The 25,331-nt window shown below is 37.3% G+C and overlaps 1 protein-coding gene across 1 annotated transcript in view; it reads right to left on the bottom strand.

The window, feature by feature from the left end:
* Positions 1-10,294: 10,294 nt before the first annotated feature.
* The window catches only part of GABRB3 (gamma-aminobutyric acid type A receptor beta3 subunit), a 248,384-nt gene continuing 233,347 nt past the window's right edge, over positions 10,295-25,331 (bottom strand). The window contains exons 7-8 of the mRNA XM_029951805.1: positions 19,504-19,748; positions 10,295-10,784 (exon numbers count right to left, since the gene is read on the bottom strand). Coding sequence (XP_029807665.1) covers positions 10,443-10,784; positions 19,504-19,748 — 587 coding nt within the window. The 3' untranslated portion in view covers positions 10,295-10,442. The remainder of the gene's footprint in view (positions 10,785-19,503; positions 19,749-25,331) is intronic.

Raw genomic sequence — 25,331 nt, 5'->3', positions numbered from 1 at the left:
GGAAAGAATATCCAATCCAAAAAAGACCGTATCTTCAGCAAGTGATGCTGGGAATACTGAACAGCGACATCCAGAAGAATGAACTTGGATCACTTCTACAATATACACAAAAATAAACTCAAAATGGATGAAAGACCTAAATGTAAGACAGGATGCCATCAAAATCCTAGAGGAGAAAAGGGGCAACAACTTTTTTGACCTTGGCTGCAGTAGCTTCTTACTCAACACGTCTCCAGAAGCAAGGGAAACAAAGGCAAAAATTAACCAGCGGGACCTCATCAAAATAAAAAGCTTCTGCACAGCAAAGGCAACAAAACTAAAAGGCAACCAATGGAATGGAAAAAGATATTTGCAAATGACATATCAGATAAAAGATTAGTATCCAAGATATATAAAGAACTTATCAAACTCGACACCCCAAAAAAAACCAAATAATCCAGTGAAGAAATTGGCAGAAGACATGAATAGACACTTTCTCAAAGACATCCAGAATTCTAACGGACACATGAAAAGATGCCCATCATGAAGGAAATACGAATCAATACCACAATGGGATATGACCTCACCCCTGTAAGAATGGCTAAAAAACAATTCAGGCAACAATAGAAGTTGGCAAGTATGCAGAGAAAGAAGAACCATTTTGCAACTGCTGGTGGGAATGCAAACTGGTGCAGCCACTCTGGAAAACGGTGTAGAGTTTCCTCAGAAAATTAAAAATGGAACTACCCTACAACCCAGCAACTGCATTTATTTATTTATTTATGCAAAGTATACAAAAATGTTGGCACATGCACCCCAATGTTTATAGCAGCACTATCAACAATAGCCAAATTAATACACACACATTTTTTTACACACACACAATATACTATTACTTGGCAATCAAAAAGAATGAAATCTTGCCTTTTGCAACAATGTGGATGGAACTAGAGTGTATCATGGTAAGTGAAATAAGTCAGTCAGAGAAAGACCTATGTCATATGATTTCATTCATATGTGGAATGTAAGATACAAAACAGAGGAACATAAGGCAGGGGAAGCAAAAGTAATATAAAAGCAGAGAGGGAGACAAATCAAAAGAGACTCTTAAATACAGAGAACAAACTGAGCATTGCAGGTGGCGTTTGGGGGTGGAGGATGGGCTAAATGGGTTAGGGGTATTAAGAAGGACACTTATTGGGATGAACACTGGGTGTTATATGTAAGTGATGAATCATTAAATTCTATTCCTGAAATTATTACACTATATATTAACAAATTTGGATTTAAATTAAAAAAAAAGAAATTAGAGGCGAAAAAAGTGAATATTAATACATTCGTGTAGTAGTAGTTCATGAGATATTGAAAACACATTACTTGTTGCTTGACACGGAAATGAGTGTCTAGAGTTGTGCGGAGATATTTCAAAGTGGCATAAGTGAATTTTTGTTGTGATCATGTTGATTGTGATGATGGCTTCACATATGTCAAAACTAATCAAATTACACCTTTTAAATATATGCAGTTTCGTATTTATACTTCAAAAAAAGCTATTTAGAAAATGAAATAGAATTGTTGAAGTCAATCTTTCAGAACACATAGTTAACACACAAAAAACTACAATAGAAAAATTATATGTTAGCTATAGAACTATTAAGCACAAAATCTGACTAGTAGGAGCACATGAAAAAAGACAGAGGCTATTTTCTTAAAAAGTAATATAAGAAAAGTGTTTGGAGCTAAGAGATAGAGATCTTTATTTTTATTTTTTTTACTAAAAATTATTTTTTAAAAATAGTTTATTGTCAAACTGGTTTCCATATAACGCCCAGTGCTCTTCCCCACAAGTGCCCTCCTCCATTACCACCACCTCTTTTCCCCCGCCCCCTTCAACCCTCGGTTCGTTTGCAGTATTCAATAGTCTTTCATGATTTGTGTCCCCCTCTGTCCCCAACTCTCTTTCCCTCTTCCCCTCCCCATGGTCCTCCATTAGGTTTCTCCTGTTCTCCTGTTAGACCTATGAGTGCAAACATATGGTATCTGTCCTTCTCTGCCTGACTTATTTCACTTAGCATGACTCCCTCCAGGTCCATCCACTTTGCTCCAAATGGCCATATTTCATTCTTTCCCATTGCCATGTAATACTCCATTGTATATATATATATAAAACGCATCTTCTTGATCCACTCATCAGGTGATGGACATTTAAGCTCTTTTCATTTTTGGCTATTGTTGACAGTGCTGCTATGAATATTGGGGTACATGTGCCCCAATGCTTCAGCACTTCTGTATCCCTTGGATAAACCCTAGAAGTGCTATTGCTAGGTCATAGGGGACTTCTAGTGATAGTTTTTTGAGGAACTTCCACACTGTTTTTCAGAGTGGCTGCACCAGTTTACATTCCCACCAACAGTGTAGGAGGGTGCCCATCTCTCCACATCCTCTCCAGCATCTATAGTCTCTTGATTTGGTCATTATAGCCACTCTAACTGGTGTGAGGTGATATCTCAGTGTCGTTTTGATTTGTATTTCCCTGATGATGAGTGATGTTAAGCATCGTTTCATGTGCCTGTTGGCCATCTGGATGTCCTCTTTGGAGAAGTGTCTGTTCAAGTCTTCTGCCCATTTCTTCACTGGATTATTTGTTCTTTGGGTGTGGAGTTTGGTGAGTTCCTTGTAGATTTTGGATACTAGCCCTTTATCTGATATGTCATTTGCAACTATCTTTTCCCATTCTGTCGGTTGCCTATTAGTTTTTTTGACTGCTTCCTTTGCACTGCAAAGCTTTTACTCCTGATGAGGTCCGAGTAGTTCATTTTTCTTTCATCTCCCGTGCCTTTGGGGATGTGTCGAGTAGGAAATTGCTGCAGTTGAGGTCAAGGAGGCTATTTCTTGCTTTCTCCTCGAGGGTATTGAGGGTTTCCTGTCTCACATTCAGGTCCTTCATCCATTTTGAGTTTATTTTTGTGAATGGTGTAAGAAAGTGGCCTAGTTTCATTCTTCTGCATGTTGCTGTCCAGTTCTCCCAGCACCACCTGCTAAAGAGTCAGTCTTTTTTTCCATTGGATACTCTTTCCTGCTTTGTCAAAAATTAATTGGCTGTAAATTTGTAGGCCCAGTTCTGGGTCCTCTATTCTATTCCATTGGTCTATATGTCTGTTTTGGTGCCAGAGATACAGATCTTTAGATCCAGAGTTTCACTCAGGATCCAAAATGCAATAAGCCAAAAAAAATTCACACTAAATACATCTTTATGAAATGCTAGAAAGATGTCAAAAATTTCCTTAATCCTAAGTGGGCTGAGAAGTTAGGGGTAAATCTTTATAAGTAAATAAGTATCATCTGACATCAAACATGTCATTAGTATCACTGTATGCTGAAATATAATTATACAATGATTTCAAAGATTGAGAGAGTTTGCTTTGAATTTGCCTCATAATCAACCTAACTAACAAGGAAACAAAAAAGACTAAGGAAGGAATTCAGATATGCAAAACCTCAGAAACGTTCTATCCCATACTCATTTTTTTGACATTTACCGAGGATGATCTTTGTTAAAATGAGGATTTCCAGAGTCCAATGGAAAGAAATCATAGGACGAAAGTTTTGCAGCAGGTCCAAAAAGCAAATAATTGTAATTGTATGGTAAGTCAACACCAAGAAAAATATTTTCGTGAGAAAAATAGAAAGGATAACAAACAATAAATTTAATGACTAAGATGGTAAATAATATTAGGTACATGGTCAAGAAAGTATACCATTCTTTCCTTATTAAGAAAAAAATAATGCAGATTAGAAACTCCAGAATCAGTGTTGGTGGGTGATTGGGAAGGATTAAACCAGGAAGTCTTGATGAAGCATATATGTTGTGCGGTTTGAATCAAAACGAAGTACTGTAAGTAAAAGTAATTTACTTTATCCAGATCTTACAGAGATTCTTTCTCAAATAGCCTAAAGTTGAGATACTGCACAGAGAAGTTGTAGCAAACAGCTTAGCTCTGCTTTGAATAAATAATACCTGATCAAATTTTTCATTGTTTTTCAAATTTTAGAATTAATTTATAAGTAAAATCCTAAAGGCTGAAGTATAGCTACAGTGCTAACTGTGAAAGTTTTCAGTCTCCACAATGCAGTAGCAGCTGCTGGAACATCCTAACCATCAGTTGAACTCATTTTTCAGTCAGAAAAACAATTAACTATAGTATTTGGTTTTGTCCTTTTAAGATTTATCTTTATGCCCGCAAATGAAATACTAGACATTGAGCGGTACCAATGTAATATAAACCAATAATGTGGGCTGCTTCATTAGTTTTCATTTGGAATTAATCTATAAATATAATATTTAAAAGTAAGATATAATTTTATGACTATAGGCAGAAGACAAATGTGTTTGACCTTGGTAACGCAAAAGTACAGTTACAGTTAACAAAAGATGGGAGGTGAAACAGAGGAAAGAGAAACACAAAAAAAATAGGAGTATTGACATATTTATCTAAAAAATGGAGAGGGGCGCCTGGGTGGCTCTGTCGGTTAAGTATCCGACTTCGGCTCAGGTCATGATCTCACAGTTTGTGGGTTTGAGCCCCGCGTCGGGATCCGTGCTAACAGCTCAGAGCCTGGAGCCTGCTCCACATTCTGTGTCTCCCTCTCTCTCTGCCCCTTCCCTGCTCACTCTGTCTCTCAAAATAAAATAAAGACATAAAAATTAAAAAAAAAATAAATAAAAAATGGAGAGCAAGAGACAACTGCTTAAAAACCTGGGAAAATTAAAAATGGAGACTTCAGCTCGAAAGATAACTTCTTACAATTATTCGGCTACCAAGGTTATTAACTGTTTTCCTATTTAGTTTCAAGACACACACACACACACACACACACACACACACACACATTCACATCCACTCCACACCATTTCTGTGAACTACATTTTGCTTACCAGTATCTTCTGCATTGCTTGGCTATGGATTCTACATGGAAGATAGTGATAGAAAATAAAACCATAGAGTGTGAGTCCCTCTAATGTCAGGAGTGCCCCAATCAATAACCATTGCTAGCTTAGTCTTATAAGGGGCTCAATGTTGTGACTTCCAAAGAGTCAATCTTCCCTAAAGAACTTTTCCCACTAAAAAGAAAATTGTCAATCCCTGTCCTTCAGAAGCTGATAAAAAGGAGTTAGTCAAGAATTGTAAAACGATGCCAAATGGGTGCAGGGGGCTGTGGCAGCCCTGGGGACATAAGAGTGAGGAGATTCTGGGTAGAGGCTCTCTGGGCAATTGTACTCCATATTCGGTGAGGCTTTTTTGGTTATTTGAAAGTGGGATGTTTTTGAAAAAAGATTTAAGAAACTCTGCAAAATTGAAAATCCTTTTATTCTGCAGTTATTGGTAATTTAAACTTTGTCTTCTGAATGAATAATGTTATAGCCTAATATAGTATGTGAGAAATGTCCCCATAGTGATGTTCTAGTTTTAGATGAAGCATTAGTGTGAAATATATCTAAGACAGGGTCCCAAAGTAAACTAGGGATGTAAAAGCATATGGTAAAAAAAAATGGTAGGATTGAAACGCCCTGTAAAGAACTACTGAATAATTTATATAATTTTGCTTAGAATAGATAAATTTGAGGGTAAACCTCCATCAGATCCTAGCTGGCTGAGGATATTTTGTAAGACTGACAACCACAGTGGAAACTTTCATTTTAAGCTGTTTGCATGAGAGCCAGCAGCCTTTAAGGGGACCTTTAGATATATTTCTCAATACATCTGGTTTGAAGTATCTGAGGATCTTACTTCATTCCTTCATTAATTCATTCATTCACTCATTCATGACATTGCTTGTTACTTTCTCACTGGAGAGGAAACAAGGGAAATTGTCTTTTAGTACTAAAAAATTAAAGAGTAAACATCAGTACCACCTGTGCCTGAAGACAGGCACAAGCTGGATCTCTGTGTGTTTAGTTGTCTTTTGAAGTTTAGAATAAACCATGATTTTTTTAAAAAAAAGTCATGGTTCAGTTGTTCTCACACGCAGTCAGCTTTTAGCTTATTTCTTTGTATTTTCCACATAACCTAAATGGGCACGTAATCTAAAAATACCTGGAATTAAAATAACCACACCGTATCACCAAAAGATAGCCAAAGAAGAAAAAAAAAATCAGTCTTCTTATTTAAGTCAGTTAGTTCTTTTTTAATAAATTTGAGTTCATTCATCAACAAGTTTCATATTTTATCTATCACTCAATTTTGCTGTTTTTTCATGTCAAATAATACCAAAAAATTACATCAATGTGCTTAAGCAAAATTGGGTTTTAATTTATCTTTACAATGAAATGAAATCAACATGGGAATTGATCATGACAGCAGTCGCCTATTCCTACTAGAGTAATCCTGTACTTACCTTGAACACACTCACTGACTTGTAAAGTAGAAATATAAGACAAGAATGATAAAACTTGTTTATGGGGCTTACCCTAGGGAGGGGCATGTTATTATAGCCACTCTCTGGGAGGTTACTGTTTACCCAGGTGTTGGGAATTGAGTATATTCGGAAAACATGGCACCTTTCATTGCAGTAGAAGAGGTAATCAATCCAAGGCACACTAGCTAGTGTCCTGGGAAAATTTAGTCCACCTGGGCAGCTTTTGCTCCTTGATTCAATGTTACTCTGACTGATGACTCACATAAGATGAGAGCCAGAGTCATTTCCATGAGTAACAAAATATTTCACCAATTGTTCAGTTTTGCTTACATAACAATGGCCTGAAACACGGACCAGTTTTTAGGTGGAGCATTAAGTAAGGATTATGAAATGGTTTATAATTTCAAGCCAGGAGATTCTAAGTTGGACATATTCTTTTTTTTTAAATACACCACTGTGGGACTAACACCAATTGGGTTATCTACTAGATGCTGAAAATGAACACGTACAGGTGCAATATGCTTGTTCCCTTAAAACCAGTCTGAAATGTGTGTGGTACCACCTCTGGGATACCTCCTAGGTGAAAATGTTAATTCCAAAACTGCACGGGGGAGAAGTGCCTTTCATGTAAATGACTGAATATGTCAAAAGTTCTGGATGCTGGCATTAAAAACACATGATATTGCAGATGCTCATGTAATCTTCAAATCTAACAGGAATATTACGATGACATACTTCGTACCTCATTTATGATTCAGGGGGAAATTAATGTCTCATGATATAGATAGTGAAACCCCTCTACAGTCCTGGGGTTGGTGAACAAGGATAACACTTGTTTAAAAGACTTACTCAAGTCATATCAGTCTTTCACTGTAGGGATTTATGCAGTAGGGCTCTTGAGTTGTCTCAAGTATATCTGAATATGGGTGATAACCAACTTTCCTAGCAATATTCTTTAGTACATTTTGAGCCCCTGTGAAGCATTTTGGACAGACAGGACTACATAGAAAATTAACTTTTTATTACGTTCAGTTGTCAAGAAAGAAATGCCATTATGTTACAAATTCAACTTTTCTTTCCTTACTCAAGATGTCTGGACGTGGTAACAGCCACCTCACATTAATGTCAGAGGTCCAGGTTCAGAATTCATCAATACGGCTCGCTCACTAGCTCCAGTAACTACTATGGAGTAATAAGAGATCATTTTAACAGAACAGAGAACCAAACTCAACTCTCTTCTGTCAGCACAGAGTTCTGCTTTTCAATATTTCTCACAACTTTTAAAAATGGAGAAGCTATAAAATAATTTTATTAGAAGAAGAGTAATTTTCTTCTGAAATGGAGTAAAGCAAACACATACCCAAGGATCTTAAAAAGGTTGTTTTTTTTTTTTACAGAATATGTGTATGTATTTGTGTGTGTGTGTGTGTGTATGTGTGTGTGTGTGTAGTTACAAACACTATTTATAATATAGCTATTATGTTAACTTCATCGCAGTGTCTACAAAGTTGTGGATCCCAGTCTTGGTGCCAAATGCATATAAAAAGCTCAAAAGCTATTATGACTATAACCATGCAAATTTATAACCAGAAAACCTTGGTAAGTAGACTGCAGCTCTTCTGAGCCCCATAGGGTCTCTGCCTTTGATAATTGGGTACCTCAACTATGCATCAAAAATGTTTTGAATCATTTTTCTCCCAGAAAGAATTAATGTCACAGTTCTGAATAGTATAAATTGTACAAGTAAATCGACCATTGATTGCTTTTGTCCATGTTCATTTGCATTTTGGGGTCCCTCTTCTGTATGTGGAGCTTACTCCTTGAATTGCTGGATACAGAAAAAGATACCTGAAGTATTGAAAGGGATAAGGTCTTAACAATTGTCTTTTTTTCTTTAACATGTTAACAATGATAAGGCCACTTACAAGGTTTTTCCCAATCTATTTAACTTTTAGGATCCCTCATTGTTACCCATGAAAAAAACATTGTCAGAGAAAAGCCCAACACCGGAAATCACTGGCTAGTCTCCAAATAAAAATAAAACCAGAGAGCAGTAGGTGGAAGATGTTGAAGAAAGGTCAGAATGAAGGAGGGGGAAAAGGTAAAAAAAAAAAAAAACTTGTCATTGCTTCTAGTATGAGATTTTGTGGGTTATGTTTTACCTGACAGTGGGTCTTGAACTGTGACAGATTTCCACAAATTAAAGATTGTTATAGCCACCAAGGAAAAATCAAGTAGTGGTCAGCTTATAGTGATAGCTCACACCAGCAGCATCCTCAAGGAAGGTGGTGGCTCTATCTATGTGGAGAAAACTGGTGCCAGCAAGTAGTGTATCTGATGAGATTTTGGTCATTGGCTTAGGATAGAACAGAGAGGGTGAGGCATATGTGGCATGTTGGGATAAAGTATTAATTTAGCAGTTCTTTCCTGAATATTTTGCTTTTTTTCTCCAAATGCTTAACTTCACTGTGACATCTGTTTACACAACTGTAGTCATTTCCATTTATGGAGGCCTGTGATAGAAATATTGTTTACAAAAAATATATCATCTCTTTTTTTCTTTAGAAAGATCTCATCTAAATAGTAAGTTAAGGTTGCGTCTATGAAACCAGTGCACCTTGTCTTGTTTCTACGAGCTTTAAAAAGTCCAAATACTGATGAGGCTGTGGATCAGAAGGAACCAAAAGTAACTGTGTTTGTTGTCGGGTTGCTCTCCTTTGCCTCAAGAGAACGGTCATGGATTACTGGGTGATGTGTGGTGTGTACTGGTCATGTTCCTGCAGCATCCTAGTTAGACTAGGAGTTGTTGGATGTGCTTATGAAATATGTCAGATACAGAAATGAAAGCATGAAGATGTTTCTTGGTTTCTGAAATTAAACAGTAGAAGTATTTTAAGCTTCAATCTTAATTCTAGGTAACAGAAAGTAGTTATATCACGTAAAGAAAAATTATGACATTGCATGCTGCCATGATAGCAAGCATTAAGAAACAAAATCTCAGTAAATATACATATATATGCATATTATGCAAATATATTTTATATTAACATACAATGTTATAAGAGTGATTGATAACGTAAAGACAAGGGGAAAAATTATCCTAGATGGTTTTACCTTAGAGTAACAAATAACCTGAGACGTCTATGCTTTCTGTTAGCTATCAGGCCTAGAAATCCATACAAGATGTGGAGCACATTTTCAGTGATTGAAATGTCAACTAAACATTGCCAAAACATGCCACTGTATTCCCATATGACAGGTAAGCTGAATCCACTCCAAGTGAACAAAAAAAAATTACACTGTACATTAAGAGTACTTACAATGAGATGCCATCCATTCCTGATGCGTTTTCTAAAGATGGATGTTTCAGACATCAACGTGGGATCTATCTATGTTTAAGACAACAGGTGAGCACACACCAGTAGCTCACCTTATCCACTAAACCATTACAGAAAAAGTGTGCCTGATGAAAGCAAACCCCATCACCAAAAAAGCTGAAAAGTCTTCACTTAGTATACAGAAATGATGTGAAGTGTTTGACTCATTTTAAACTAGCAATATCACTGAATGAGTTTTTGAAAATTAACTAAGAGTTTCTTTCTGATTTTCAAACTAAAACATCTAAGTTATGATAATAAAAGACACATTTGGGGATGATATTGTGTTTCACGCCCTCATTCTCAAGGCATAATATTTAGACGATGCTTGTCCCTTTCAATTAAAAAAGAAAAAAACTATGACTTTCTTTAATATGCATCCTGTGTTAAATTGTCCATAGCTGCAAAATGTATATATGTATGTGTATTTGTTTTACATACACATGAGTACTTATACCTGTGTGTATAAACATATACACATACATCCTCATATACATGTGTATTTTATATATATGCTGAGAAAGTTCACATATATATACAATTGCGTATGTATATATGTGTGTCTGCTTGTGTGTGTCTCTGTGTGTGTACAAGGTATAAAAACTTGACAGGCAGAGTAATATTTCACTCAGTGTTAAATGAAGTCTTTGAAAAATCAAGTACAGTCACTCAGTTAACATAGTACAGCCAGTAAACTAAGTTGAAAAGAGAAAAAGTGAATGGAAACACGATCCTGGACCATCTGTCTATGGCATTCACATCGGTTAGATCAGGGATTTTAATTTTGAGCTGTGAAGACCTCCTCCGTAGATGGGTCTTCTTGTGCGGGATGCTTCTGTCCCCCATGTGTCGCCCATGCCCTTCCCTAGGCATGCTCTGTTTCCTGTACTGAATTCCTGAGTTGTCAAAGGGTCTTGCTGAATTCCTGGTATCACCGACACTGCCTGTGACCTCATTCATTTCGTTGTGAACCTCCAGTGATGTTAAAAGGATATTTCCATGAGCATCCACCTAATTAAAGAAAATACACATTGTTAGACAGCTAGCATGCCAGTGAATCTAATTTTCATATACAAACACAGTGCAGACGTTTATCATGCAATCACATCATATACATTATGAGAAGTTGCACATTTGTCAAACCCAGGATTGTTTTTGTAGAAAATGTCATTTTGGAGGCTTACCTACAGTTTAGAGATTTTATTTTCTCAAAATTAAAAATTCTTAGTCTATTTGAAAAGGTTAAATAATGGGAGATTTTTCAAGTTGAAATTTCACATTATAGATACAGGTCCTTACTTAAGATGAAATTAAAATACAAATTCCTTTCAATATGTTATATTAGATTTAACTGTTTTTCACAAGTAAATGCTGGATGGAAACTATACCCTCCCATTCTTCTTTACAAATCACCTTGTCCCCTTTTCTGATGATACAAAAATATTCACATTACTATGGAGAAACAAATAGTGCTGTGATGAGTGGACACTCCTGATGACTTTGATGGGATAGATACAGACCCAAGTATGGTCTCTTTGCCCAATCCTGGTCCTGGCAGGAGGTCTCTTTCTTAAGGGCTGCATTCAAGATAGATGAAAGTCCTCTCCCACATTGGAGCCAAACTTTAAAATAACATTTTATTGTGTGCTAAATGCAGCTTCAGACCTTTCATGTTGTCAATGGTCTGTTTGTTTCTTTGAAACTTTCATAGAACATGCCTAAAGCTAGGAGTCCCCAGTGAAGTCCTTTCTTTCTAAGTGCAACAATAATCCTCTTTTGGGGTAGCGCCAAATCCTCTCAGGACCACGTGACCCATTCCACAGGCCCCTGGGTCTCCCTGCTCTCCAGTGCTTTAGGTTTCCCCACCTACATTCATTCCTTTGCTTGGAAGGCTATCTTCCTTGGTCTATCTTTGTCAGTGGAAAGCCTACCCTTTCTTCTAGAGATAGATTAAGTGTCTATAGCTTCTTACATGAAGCTTTCACAAAATTAATTATTTTGTGGAAGAATAATTTACTGACATTAATTCGCATGTTCCACTCTTCTGTATACTCCTTAATTTCATTAAAGACATTATGGTAGATGTGAAGGAGGTGAGGTGGGGAGTGAAGACTCCCAACTGAGAAGAGGCAGGTGACTGTGCAGACCTCTTAGCAGTGCCAAGACCATAGTTAGGGTGACCCCCAGACACCAAGGTAACCCAAACCTAGCACAAGAAGGGCTTCAAACATCCAGGGGCAACTCAGACTCTGGCATAAAGATGCCAAAATAGACTCTGCGATATCTAACCCTATGGTTTGGGAGTACAAATCAATTATAGTTAGGGAAGAAGGGATGTGGTCATCAGGATATCACCACTTACTCCCCGTATCTGTGAGCATGATACTTACCTGTAAAAGGGATATTGCAAACATTTAAATCTATGAACTTTACAATAGGAAGATTAGCCTGGATTATTTAGATGGGCCCAATCTCATCACATGAGCCCTTAAGAGTAGAGGATTTTCTCCAGCTGGAAGCAAGAGGGAAAGAGAGAAGCAGAAGAAGGTGAGAGCAGAGGGATTTGCAGTGGAAGATTTGGATTTGCTATTGATAAAGGGCACTTCAGGGAAAGCAAAGACTGACCCCAGCTGATAGCCAGGAGACAACAGGGGCCTCAGTCCTACAACCACAAAAAGCTACAATCAAAAACATGCATGAGTCTTGGAAGAGGTCTATCCTGAGTCTCCAGAAGGGAATATAGCCCCACAGACATCCTGATTTCAGTGTTCTGAGACTCAGCAGAGAACCTGGCTGAAGCCCTACTGAACCCGGACTTCTGACCAACAGAACTAGGTGCTGTTTTAAGTGGGATGTTTGTGATAATTTGTTGTGGTAGCAATCAAAACTATTGCAGAAGGGAAGAGGGAAGATTTCAGAAGAGAAATGCATTTGAGTTGGGTCTCAAAGAATGAGTAGACATTTTCCAGGCAAAAAGTAGAAAAAAACCATCACAAGCAAAGGCTTGAAGCATGACTCAAGTGTCTTGAGAAAGACAAACTAGTTAAGTGTGACTCGAGTCTTGGTGCGAATGGGTCCTGACACATGCTAAGCTCATGGTTTATGAGATGATGGTCATTCTCACTGTTGTCATTACTATCTTCCCTAATATAATAAGGAAAAACATACTCGTTGATCATCAAGAATACACACTAGAGTCGAGCCATTAAGGGTTTCTACATGTTTCATTAGGGAACTTCAACTTTATCTTCCAGGTAGTAAAAAGTGATTTCCAGGTGGAAAAGTGACATATTTCTGAACGACAACCCAAACTTCAGAGTAAAGAGTAAAAGATACACTTAGGAGGAGAAAGTAAGAAGATGGACCACTGTTGGAGTGCACCACACTCCTTTCTGTTTCTTTTAGGGCAGTCTGAAGGAGAAATGTCAAGAGGCTGTGAGTAATGCTGTCCTCATGTCACTGCAACAAACCTGAGCACTCCCAACATGTGCTGTGGCTACACAGCAGTGGTGCTCTGTCATTGGAACTCATTTCTTTATCTCCTCAGTAACGAAGGTGGAAAAGGAGTGGAGAGAGAGTTGCCTGCCATCCTGCTCCCACCTGGCCTCTTGGTTCTTCTTGAACTCCCTGCAGAAATGCTAATAGTAACTATGCAGGGTGTAAGGGACAGAAGCAATGGGCATGTATTAGCCTGGGCTGTGCTCAGTTTTCCTCAGTGATGCTGCCTCTGAATTGTAGGGTGAGAAGTGTCAAGTGGGGAGGGACCATGAAGACCTGTGGTCTCCTTAGAATGGAAGACAGCTAGCTTGAGGGTGCTTGGAGATGCAAATGGGCCAATGAAACACCACAAGTACTGGGGAGAGAGACCTTTGAGGTGACCCTTTCTTGCATGGAGGGATAGAGCACTGACAACATTAGCATTCTATTTTTTCTTAATCCAGTAGAAATTTTGAATAAGGTTTGTATCTTGAAAGTACAGGGAATGTTAGACCTTTGTAGGAGTTTGGAATAAGTGTTCTGTTTCTTTTCTTGTTATCTTGTCCTGGAATGGTTAGCAGTAAAACCCTTACCAAAAAAGGAAGTCTGTTTGCCTGTCTTCAGGATCAGTGAAGCATCCAGTGTTTTGGGAGACAGTCTCTCACTGTAGGAAGAGGATGTGGTAAGTGAACCCCAAGAGGCACATTAGATGTAAGTGAAATGGGGGGAGCAACAAAGGAAAGTCCAGTGGATAGCAGCATGTCTTCTGTGCAAGTAGGCACACTCTCTCTAAGAAAGAGGTGATTTGAAACTGCTAAGAAAGCTATGAATAGCTAGATCCAAAATCAGCAGAGAGGAAAGTGCCATGGAGTCAGTTGAGCTGGCCTTTACACAAGGGTTTCCAAGGAGGGTTCTAGAGGAAAGAATTCTTTTAGTAATCTTTATCTCTCTCCTGCACCTTCCATCTTGCTTTAGTCCACACAGGTGAGAAGAGGATGGTGAATGAACTGTCTGGGGTGTCTTTTTCTAGAGAGGGAGTCAATCAGGGTGATCTTGTTATTTCATTGTATTTTAGTACTGCACTGCATAGGCGTGATACCTTACCAAATATCTAATTTTGAATCATAACAGAAAGTGTATTAAGTTATCACTTAAACAGACTTAACAAACTGAGATTATTTATCAAATTAGCTCAGAGTTTGTTTAACTACCCAACATTTTAAACAAATCTTCTTACATAGTAAGCTGATGTATTTAAAACAAAATTTATCTAAAGTTGAGTCAGAATAATCAAAGGTGGAAAGTACTTCCCTTTTCTAAAAATATCATGTGGAACTTACACTTTTCAATAATAATAAATGATTAGGTATATATTAACTGGAATCTCAGAGGGCTGAAATTATTTTCCTAAAGATATAAAAAACAGAAAACATTATTTAACTCTAAAAGATGTACTCTTTATTTTATGGAATATTTTCAATACAACAAAACCATGATATAAAAAGCCCAGTGGTCTACTTACAAAGGTGGATGCCTCACTGGAGCTATGCACATGAAGAGTTCAGACTCTTGGGATCATTCATGTAAAAATCTACTGTATATCTGCTCTGTACCATGCCCTGTGCTGAGACATTCTAATCAGTGAATAAGAAAATATCCTTACCCTTAAGGGATCTAGCAGATAAGAGTCTCAAATAATCAACAAGCACATTTTTAAAAAATACTATATAATAAATTTTAAACATTTTTAAATACATGCCAGTCTTATTTTAGTTATAAAAATGCCATGTGAAAAGTTCCTTTTATCAAAATTTAGGAGATTATAAATAATGACTTTGTAGAATGAAATACCAAATAAAGACAAATCTTTTCTTAAAAGAAGGGAGGGGAGTATTTTGTGACATGCTAATTCTAATGAACGTTGATGGTTGTAATGACTCAGCTTTACCTGGCTTTAAAAAGATGCATTTATGAACCTTTTCCTCTCCTCGCATTAGAAAAGGGAAAAAACACACCACATCAGCAGAACCAAATTGATGACAAATTCCACCCATTCATGGACACACATTCCATGAGCATTTACTATGTCTGAGCCATGGTGTGGATATTTTGGTAGATGTAAATAATTAAATGCTGTTCAGCAGAGAAGGCATAGTGGCCACATGAAATGTAACATGCCATTTCACAAGTACAGAGCATGAGTTGTGGAAGTTGGGAGAACAGGGACAAGACCAACTGCTTGAAGAGGGAAGTGACAGAGGCAGGATGGAAACAAGTAGTAGAAAAAAATCAGGTACAATATCATGGCGAAGAGAATTTGGCTTTGGTCGTGAAGGAGGGAAAGATGTGGATGAAGAAGAAAGGGATTCTGGAAAGAGAGAATCCAAGGCAAATAGATAATAATGTACACAGTGATTTGGGGAGGCACCCCGAGAAAGTGGAGAAAACACAAGAAATAAGGTCAACTGAATGTTGAGTTGATTTTTCAAGATTTAATAACAAGTTTATATGAATTGATACCCTCTCTTTTCAAGTCCCTTGTGACCAGTCCTGTGCATTTGTGAAAAGACTTCATGAGGTCAGAGATCTAAGCCTGTGCCCTTGACTCTAGTGAAGAAAACCTACCTTGAACAAAGCCAAACCCAGTATCATCAATAATTTACAAAATTAGAGTGCTCTTGAGTGCTTTGAACAATTATGGCTACCTTGTAGCAGTTTCAGGGCACAGCTCATATGAGGTAGGTCTCAAGAATCAATACTATTTTCCATTATTTCTCTTTCAGAGTGGGTGAACACTTGTCATGGAAACAATAATGTTGAAAGTAATATGAAAATATATCGAATAATAAGAGCTTAGTGTAAGTTAGTTTTGATGCTTTTGACTTATAGTTTTACATTTACATGATTTTCATTTATAGTTGAACCAATGTGTAGAACATTTCCAATAAAATTACTAGAAGATTTTTTTCTGAAAGAACTAAAGTGTTATTAAAATGTGTTACATTTTAGAACCCAAACACTTAAAACAAATAGGTCCCAAAGAGATGCTAATGTTTTCCTATCATCTGAAATTTAAGTCTAAAAACAGATGGAAGTGGTTGTGCGTGAAACACAAGACTGAAATGTCCTGTCTAGAATGACAAATGATGACTTGTATTTTTTAAAAGCATTTCATGAATACTCCATACTTTGAAGAGTTTTTCTGGTAGATACTATAATTAGAATCATTGATTTCAATGTAGTTTTTCTTCCTGCTTTATGACCTCGACAGGCTCAAATATTCAAAGGTGAAAAACATCTCATGCAGAATATTTCACAGAGGGATTTTCATTCTTTCTAGAATCTGTCACCAGATTGGGATATTATTGATATTCATTCTCTAATTACCTCCATGCTTCTATATAAGCAAAATACTATAATTTTAGAGAAATAAAAAACAGCATTTGTCATGTGAGGAAAGAAATCTTGCTCTGTAGTAAAAGGAATGATGCCAAATCTACAGCTCTGATTTCTTGGCCGGAATTATGTCTTTCTACCACTTCATGAAATTCAAATACCAATTGGTCAACTTGTAAAATATCCAAAGCCAGTAACCATAATACATACATTACAAGCAAAGACTAACTCTTGAGTATAGAAACATTTCAGGAAAGGAAGGAGGTTAAGCACAAATAAATGAAGGTCACTGTTCTGAGGAGAAACTAAGTGAATACAAGAACATTTTGAGTATTCATGAATCAACCACTAAGTTAAAATAGTGCACAACCACTGGATATAAGAAAAATCTACTCATGGTTTATATTAAGATCAAAACACCATTGTCCCAAAGGTAATTATTGGAGGCACAGATCCCTCCTTGGTGGCCTGCAGAGCTACAAGGGTACTTTCCTCTCATCCCTTATAAGACAGAAAGACAATGGCAGTGCAAGTTCCTGTGGTCAGCCCAGTGTCCTTTTTCAGTCCAAGGAAAGGTACTGCCTTCTGAGCCTTAGGGCTCCCATTTATAATACAGAGGGGGTTCCCTGAGGCTGTTGATGGTCATGTTAGCAAACAATCTTGAAAAATATTACTGAAAGTGAATAATTATATCTAGTTTTTATTTTCTAAATGTTTTGTTTATTTGTGAGAAGGAGAGAGAGAGACTGTGTGAGCAGGGGAGGGTCAGAGAGAGAGGGAGACACAGAATCTGAAGACAGACTCAGGGTCTGAGCTGGCTGTCAGCACAGAGCCTGATGTAGGGCTCAAACCCACGAACTTCGAGATCATGACCTGAGCTGAAGTCAGATGCTTAACCGATTAAGTCACCCAGGCACCCCTATAAATAGGGAACTCTTGAAAGTGTTGGCCAATACATAGCCTTATTTCTGTTTTGCGTGAAGTTTGTGATTAGTTTTCCACTTTCCCTTAACTCATCTACATCACATGATGTAAGCTTTTGGGGAGATTCATTCCATCTAAAAGTTATCACTAAATTCTTAGGTGTGGTCAGCAACAATTTTTAATGCTTTTCTTTAGAACATGAAATATGCATTTAAAACTAGTACCCATGCATTTGTATGTCAACTTCAAAACTTAACAGCTGATCCACAATTATAGATTTTTAAAAATATAAACATGTAAAGACTTAAAAAAAAGCTGCTGGGAAAACAAAGAAATTTTTAGAAAAACAATAACAAATGGCCTTATGAATAAAATGAAAAATTTCTCTGACTTCTAATATAATATCCAATATTTAATATTTTTTTAGATTTTGCTACTTCTGTCTGTGGATGTTAGAGGCGTTTTTGTTTTAAATTTTAAGCTTCACATTCAAAAAGGTATTTCTGTAGCACAACAGTTTGACGGGTTGATTTGTTCTTAATCATCTCATTTAGAAGAAAGGAAACAAATTTATAATCTGTTTAAATTATGAGGGGATTTGGAAAACAGCATTACGTGTGTATGTGTGTCTGTATATCTGTGTGATGGAAACAATAATGATGAGATGAATTCCAGTTTCCTTGGAAACAGCATGACCAAAGCATATTGTGTATTCATAGTAGGATGCAGACTTATTTAGAAACCTAACAGTGTGATACTAAGTATATTTTCCAGTAAGAAGTTCAGGATAATTTTGCTTGTGGAAGCCTGATTTTTTTCACAGATCCTGGGTTTCTCTGACCAACTCTATTTATGTTTTGCTGAAACGACTGGAGTCATTTACATTCATTTAACTGCATCTATTCATTCACGAATGTTTGTGAACCTATTCTGGGCCACCAGTAGGCTATGGACACAGCAAATACTCCAAGGAGCTGCTGTGTTCCTCTAAGAAACAGACCCATGATGTGCTAAGACCCTGGGGAAAGGCAAGGAAATACCACAGGCTTGAGAAATAACTAAGTTTAGCAAGAAGAATTAAATAATAAAGAAACGCAGAATCAAGCACAACATGTAAACGAGAAATATATTTTTGAGAACTTGATGGGATGCAAGAGGTAGAAAGATAAAGACAAAAATTATATAAAAATGATAATGTACTTTCTTCAAAGTACTATTTATAATTGCAATGACATATTGTTTTTATTAAAAAAATAAACTGAAATGATGTGTAATAGCAAAGTTACTTTGTAACTGGAAGAATGTAAAGATGTTAAGCTGAGCTGAAGGGGGAGGACCTAATTTATGGTCTCTCTTGGAATGTACTGCCCAAGGGCTTCCTAAAGTAATGTGTCCTCCTTGGCTATTGCTGTCTGGGTTTGCCATGCTCTGGCTTTTGTGAACCACTGACAGGGGAGGAGCAGTGCAGATTGCAGAGAGCCCTTGGAAGAGCATGGCTCCTGCCTTCCACTAAGGACCTTGAACTAGGATCTATGCGAGACAGAAATGAAAGAGGGGTCTGCTCACAGTGTAAAAGAACAGTGGCATGCTGGGTAATCAAATCTGTAATTTTTTCACTAAAGGAATATTGCAACATTTAAGAAAAATGCTATTGCCTGTCAGGTTCAGGCTAACACCCCACATGGTATTCACATGTTCTGTTCTTTTCATAGGCAGCAAAAAACTTATGACTTCTCTAGCTTCTTCACTAATTTTGATTTTATATAAAACTCAATGACTTGCAGGAGGCAACATTTCAAGTTATAAACAATAAGCCACACAATTCCTACTTAAGGGTCATGTAAGTAACTGTAGTGACTGATGAGTGGTAAGGGGGCAAGGTGGGTCTGTGAAAGGCATGATGGGTGAGTGGTCAAGCTGGTGGAGGGCCTACCCGGTTGCTTTCACTCTTGGAACGGTCATTCTTCGCCTTGGCTGTCTTTTCTGCAAGCTTCTTCTGCCTTTGAGGGCCTCTTCCAAAGAAAATGTAGTTGACAAAGGCATACTCCAGAAGGGCCAGAAACACAAAGACAAAGCAGCCCATGAGGTACATGTCAATGGCTTTGACGTAGGGGATTTTGGGCAATGTCTCCCGAAGGTGTGTGTTGATAGTTGTCATTGTCAGCACGGTTGTGATCCCTACAAAAGAAACAGAAGGGTGAGAGGCTGCAACTTTGCTTCTCCATTCCTGACTTTTCACTTTTGTATTTTCTCAAACAGCATGAAATTGTTGGAGATATTAGATTGAATATTATTGGGCTGAAACATGTCATATGTGCAGCAGACCAGGTCAGGAAGCAGACACCTCTACTCCCTTGTGGGGCACCACCCCATGGTTTTTGGCCCATAGAGAGAAAGAATTCAGAGTATACAGAGAGATGTCTAGGCAGTAAAGGAGAATGTGCTTTTTAGGAAAGTTGGAAGAAATGAAAATGAAACCAGAAATTAACATAAAATGTTCTGTGTCTAGGTAAGAAGCTTCCAAAAAGAATGAGTCTATGACAAATCAAGGATGAGAGTCATTTATGGCCATTAGTGAAGGCTCAGGGAGCCTACCTGTCAGAAGAAAACAATTATTACTACAACGCTTTATTTTAAAAAAGGGGGATGGGGCAGTGATTTTTAAAACTGTTACTGGATATGATCCAGTCCTGAGCTTAAAAAGAAAGGAGTACTTCAGGGAAGTTCCTGAGGGCAGATTATCTAACAGTTGTTTCCTCCTTAGCTAAGAGTCTATATAAACTTTGCAGAACATTCTTGGTGATGGGCTAATGATTTTACTCAAACTATAGAATCCTGCCATACTCTGGACCAAGACCTGATCCACCTTCCACCCCCTTTTTATGTCATTATGTTGAATTCTCTACATAATAGTGTGAATGATCTAATTGTTTCCCAAACAGAGCTAAGTCACATCTCCAAAAACATATAAGGACCATATTTTGCAAATCTCCCATAGCAATGCACATTTTTTTCCCTCTACAAAGAGTTCATATTGGATAGTTTGAAGCCATAGAGAGGTTAGGATGTGTCAATTAGTGACAGAACCAGAGTTTGTTGAAAGGAGTGAAGCCGCACATGCAGGAAAGATATAGATTGCTTGCTTCTTGGTGGGGCAGTAACTACTATAGCTGACTTGCTCTCTCTTAAAATATTAAGAAGTCTCAAGGGAGCAAGTTGGCTCATTTCTATCTGTTTAACTGGTGCCACTGAATGTGATTATCCTGTGTCTCCTAGGACCCAATGGAAACACTTCTTCCTCATTGCTATGTCATGCCTTCCCTCAAAAAGGAAGCTTTTGCAGTAGAGCTTTAGCCATGGTTTTTCAGCCACAGTAACCTGAATTATGATGTCACTGAGGCCAGGGGACAGTGCAGGCCGGAGAGGTCAGTGTTCCCAAGATACACCGCATAGCCCAGACCACCTCTATATATGATTCCACTCAAAGACATCTAAGCACGCAGATCCTCACCCAACTCTCCAGTGGAGGGTTTGTGTTTGTGAAGCATCTTAGTTTGATGCCCTCTAGATTTCCATTCTATCCTGGAGGTAGGCATCCTCGTCCTGTGTGTCCCACAGAGAACCCCCAGACCAAAGATCTCTGCTTGCTCAGGACCATCTGAAGGGCAGGGAATAAAGCCTGGTCTTCTGTCACTAGCATGTGCTTTCCTTCCACCCGTTTCTAAACTGCTATTAAAAGTAGAGGAAGGAATTGAGGCACTGAGAAACTATTTTTATGTATAACTGCAAACCATGATAGCTTGTGTAACACATGGAAATTGAATATGTCAGAATATTTTAAGATTACCTTTTAAAGTACCATTCATATGCAATGAGGGACTTTTAAAATTTGTAAATGGCAATGGGATCATTACAGTTTACAAATAAATGTGAAAATACCATGCAAACTCTCTGAAATTAGGTGTTCTCATCATTATTCAAAAATTTTGTAATGTTGCTGCCACAACTTTTTGCTTTTCAAGTGTATTTGGAAAGCTTGAATGCTTTGATTTAGTCATTGCTTTGGCTCTCCAGTTGACTATTTTGAATGGGCATGTATGACCCAGACTTCAGTGGATGCCCCGGGAAGTGGGTGGAAAGAACACAGGAATAAGAGGAGCCAGAACATGTCCCAGGCACTCAGCCTGGTAAAAGCAGCCCTTGAGAAAATGGAAGAAGACCCTGGCTAAGCCCATTAGCTCAGGCTTGAGAAGTCCCTTAACAGCATAGTTTGGAAGTCAGTGCTCTGTGTGGGCTCTGATTATGTCTTAGCTTAAAAGGCCAATGTGTTTACTAATTCTTTGTATCATTTTACTTCCTATCTAGCTATTGTGAATGATGGTGGACTGTAGGGATTCTCAGACTGGGATAATACGGCCACATGGCCCCCAAAGCCTAGTTCTGCCACTTCCCAGCAGCATGACCTGAACCTTGATGGGTCTGCACCATTGTTTAGAACTGTTGTGAAGTCTAAATGCAATGCCTGAAAACCATTGGTTATATGTTAATAAATGGTAACTGACATTGTTAACATTAACTACAACAAATAGTAGTATTTATTATTACCATCACAGAAAAAGAAATTATTCAATAGCTTCTGGTTTCCTGGCAAGAGACCCACAGCCACAGCCTTGGTTAGAATTTCTGTCCTTAAGGAGACCCATCCAACTGCAGTACAGGAGATGATTGAATGTTCTTTCCATGTTCTTTTAAATTTATCAAGCTGCTCAGTCTTTACACTAATTGTTAGTCTCAAATTATTTCTCATTTAGATTATGCTAATAAGATAGTGTACTTGAAAAATTGCATTTATAAAGATGACCAAGAAATAAAAATATAATTTGCATATTTTAATCGAAAGATTCTTTATTTCTTTTCTTTGTGGTAAAAATAATGTGGCCTAATTATTTTAGTATAAGATTTTACTTTTAAAAGGACTTGCACTATTATTCACTGATAAGTGGACTTCAGGGTTTTGAGGAAGACCAGTTGATTACAATTCCCAAATTTGCAGTCTGATAGCTTGTAACATTGATCTGACGTCAACCCCTGGTCAGCAGAAGCATAAGATCCTAATGCATACAGAGCAGGAATGCAAATGCAACACAGCTTTCTGAAGGAATGCATTTCCCTTCTCATTAGAGAAACAACCCCAGACAACTGTAGGTCCAAGAATCCTAAGCCAGCGAGTATGCTCCATGGATATCTTGGCTGAACACCCCTTTGCACAGACCTGTACCTCTAAGACCTCACTTAGAAATGAGGTACATTCATCATGGTGCAGCCATTCAGGATGCTGGCAACACCACTCAAGGCATTTCAGAAGGTGTGGTACAGGACCAGACAGGTGGAGCCTGGTGGGAAAAGGAGGATTTCTCCAATGAAATCCCCCAAACCATGGCCATATCTTCTTAAAGAGGCACAGAGCACATTAGCACTTTAATGATTTTGAGGGATCCCTCAGTAATAATAACTAATAATAATTCCTGCTTAGCTTTCGTTTTTCTTTATAATATAATAGACAAAATAACCCTTGTGTGTACTGTCTACTGACACTGTAGGAATCATCTGTAGCAGTGAAGGGAGAGAACTCTGGAGCAGACTAAATGGATTAAAATCTTTTTCTGATACTTAATATTATATGAATTTGTACAAATTATATAGCTTCTCCATACCTAATTTTTCTGCTCTGTAAAATGGGAACAATACCATTGCTTATTGTGCTATAAATGTTCTGCAGAACAGATAAGATAACCCCATTAATGTCCTTGCAAAAAACCTGGCACCTGAGTACTTGGTAAACTTTGGTCTTGATTATTGTTATTCAGTGTTCATGACCCTATAATATACTTTTTTTAAAAAGTTATTGAAGGTGACCAGGTGACATATCCCAGTCCTTGCAGACCCAGGCTCAGAGACCCTGTTCCATGTAAGCAGAAGGTGGGAGAGAGGGAGTGAACATGTTGATATCCTACTTTGAGATCTAGACATGTTGGACTTTTATCTGTTCAGATGCTCACTTCTGTCTCTGTGCTCACATCTGCCTTCTAGACTTGTGACATCAGTCAGAATCTGGCATTCTTCTAGTGGTGAAGCCTTAGCAACCTTGGGCAGATCATTCCTTTTCCTTAGCAAAGCTACAACAGGATGATTTAGATTTATAATCATAATGCTGTGTTGTTAGAAAAAGTGGAATCTATTTTCACACACTATAATAAGGTTGAGTTGACCACGACTCACTTCAGATAGATTATCTGTTTAATATTGTGGAAGACAGTGTTTTACAATTAAGGAGCTATAGAATTTGTATATGTAGAAAATTTAGAAATTCACATTTTCAGATCACCTCACTCCTATTGGTGTCAGATAATTACAGCTCTTTGGTACTCATATTTCTCTAGTTATTTCAATAATGACAAATTTTCCAAGGCTGATTCACTGTGAAACTCATGAAGCTTCAGCTTCAAGTTTCCACTTGCATAAGCCTCTTTCAGGCTTGGAGCAGGGTCCTGGATATTTTATATATGTCTATTTCATATTCTTTTTCTTAAAGAAAGACCCTGAAAATGTATAAGCTAACAGTTATGCAAAATTTAGATCTGACCTTCCAACTTCATTGCAGGTCTGGCTTTTCTAGGTGAGAAAAAAAATACTTTAACAAAGAGTAATCTAGTAAAATTAAAAAAAAAAAAGCAAAAACCTACAGAAAGGACTGATGCTACAGGGTAACCTCTGCAGGCTGTAGAAAATTCCTATAGATTTTGTTTTTAGGGATGTTTTTCTCACCATGCCCATTAAAAACACATAACACAATACAGCACTTTTAGTTTTTTGATAGTATTTTTCTTCTCAAAGTGTTTTTTTATTCACCAGACACCTTTAGAAATAACTACCTTAATTCCTATGTATTAATCTATTCATGATGTAATTCTGCAAGTCACCTGTCATTCTAAACCAGGCATCTACATACACACATATACACACATTTGCAGTCAACTTGAAGTCCTGGAAAAAAATGGTAAACAAAAACAAGTAGAAAGAGGGATAACTGGAATCCTGAAATTTTAGGGTTCTCTGTAAACTAATTTACCAGCAAATGCATTGATAATTATTTTCCATCAATTTGTAAAAGTTTTATTGACAATTTTGCTTTAGGGAATTGAACTGAATTCAATCCTACCAGAGAAGAGAAGGACTGGATAATTCTTCTTCAGCCCTATACTCATCTAAAATGTGTTTAAATGATATATAAACAAACAAATAAACAGGCAAATAAATAATAATGTATATACTATTTTTTTAATAATCTAAAATATTACACATAGGAACCTATAAAATATTTTGTACCTCAGCTAACAATCCAATTACCAAATGACCAGTGGCCAGTACAGATCACTAGATCTCTTGAGAATCACTCAGAATCTAATCACATATGTTAATGCTTATCAAATTGTGTAATTCCAATTACATGCTATAATATTTGACTATTTTTCTGACTTAAAAAAGATGAATGCCCAATTAATCAAGTCTTCTTTCTGAGCCACAGTACAATTTTGAACAGGGGATGTTAATCCTTGCTTTAAAATTAGTGTCAAAAATAGTTTTATTATGCAAATATTCGGCAAGCATATTTTCCCTTTCATGGGCATGAAAATTCGCATTTGAGCCTTATAATTAAATTAACACATCAAGGGAATCATGCATGAAATTATTATTTCAAGA

The sequence above is a fragment of the Suricata suricatta genome, chromosome 9 (genome assembly GCF_006229205.1).
Source record: "Suricata suricatta isolate VVHF042 chromosome 9, meerkat_22Aug2017_6uvM2_HiC, whole genome shotgun sequence".
NCBI classification, from domain to species: Eukaryota; Metazoa; Chordata; class Mammalia; order Carnivora; family Herpestidae; genus Suricata; species Suricata suricatta.
This window is presented reverse-complemented; position numbering and strand designations above follow the sequence as displayed.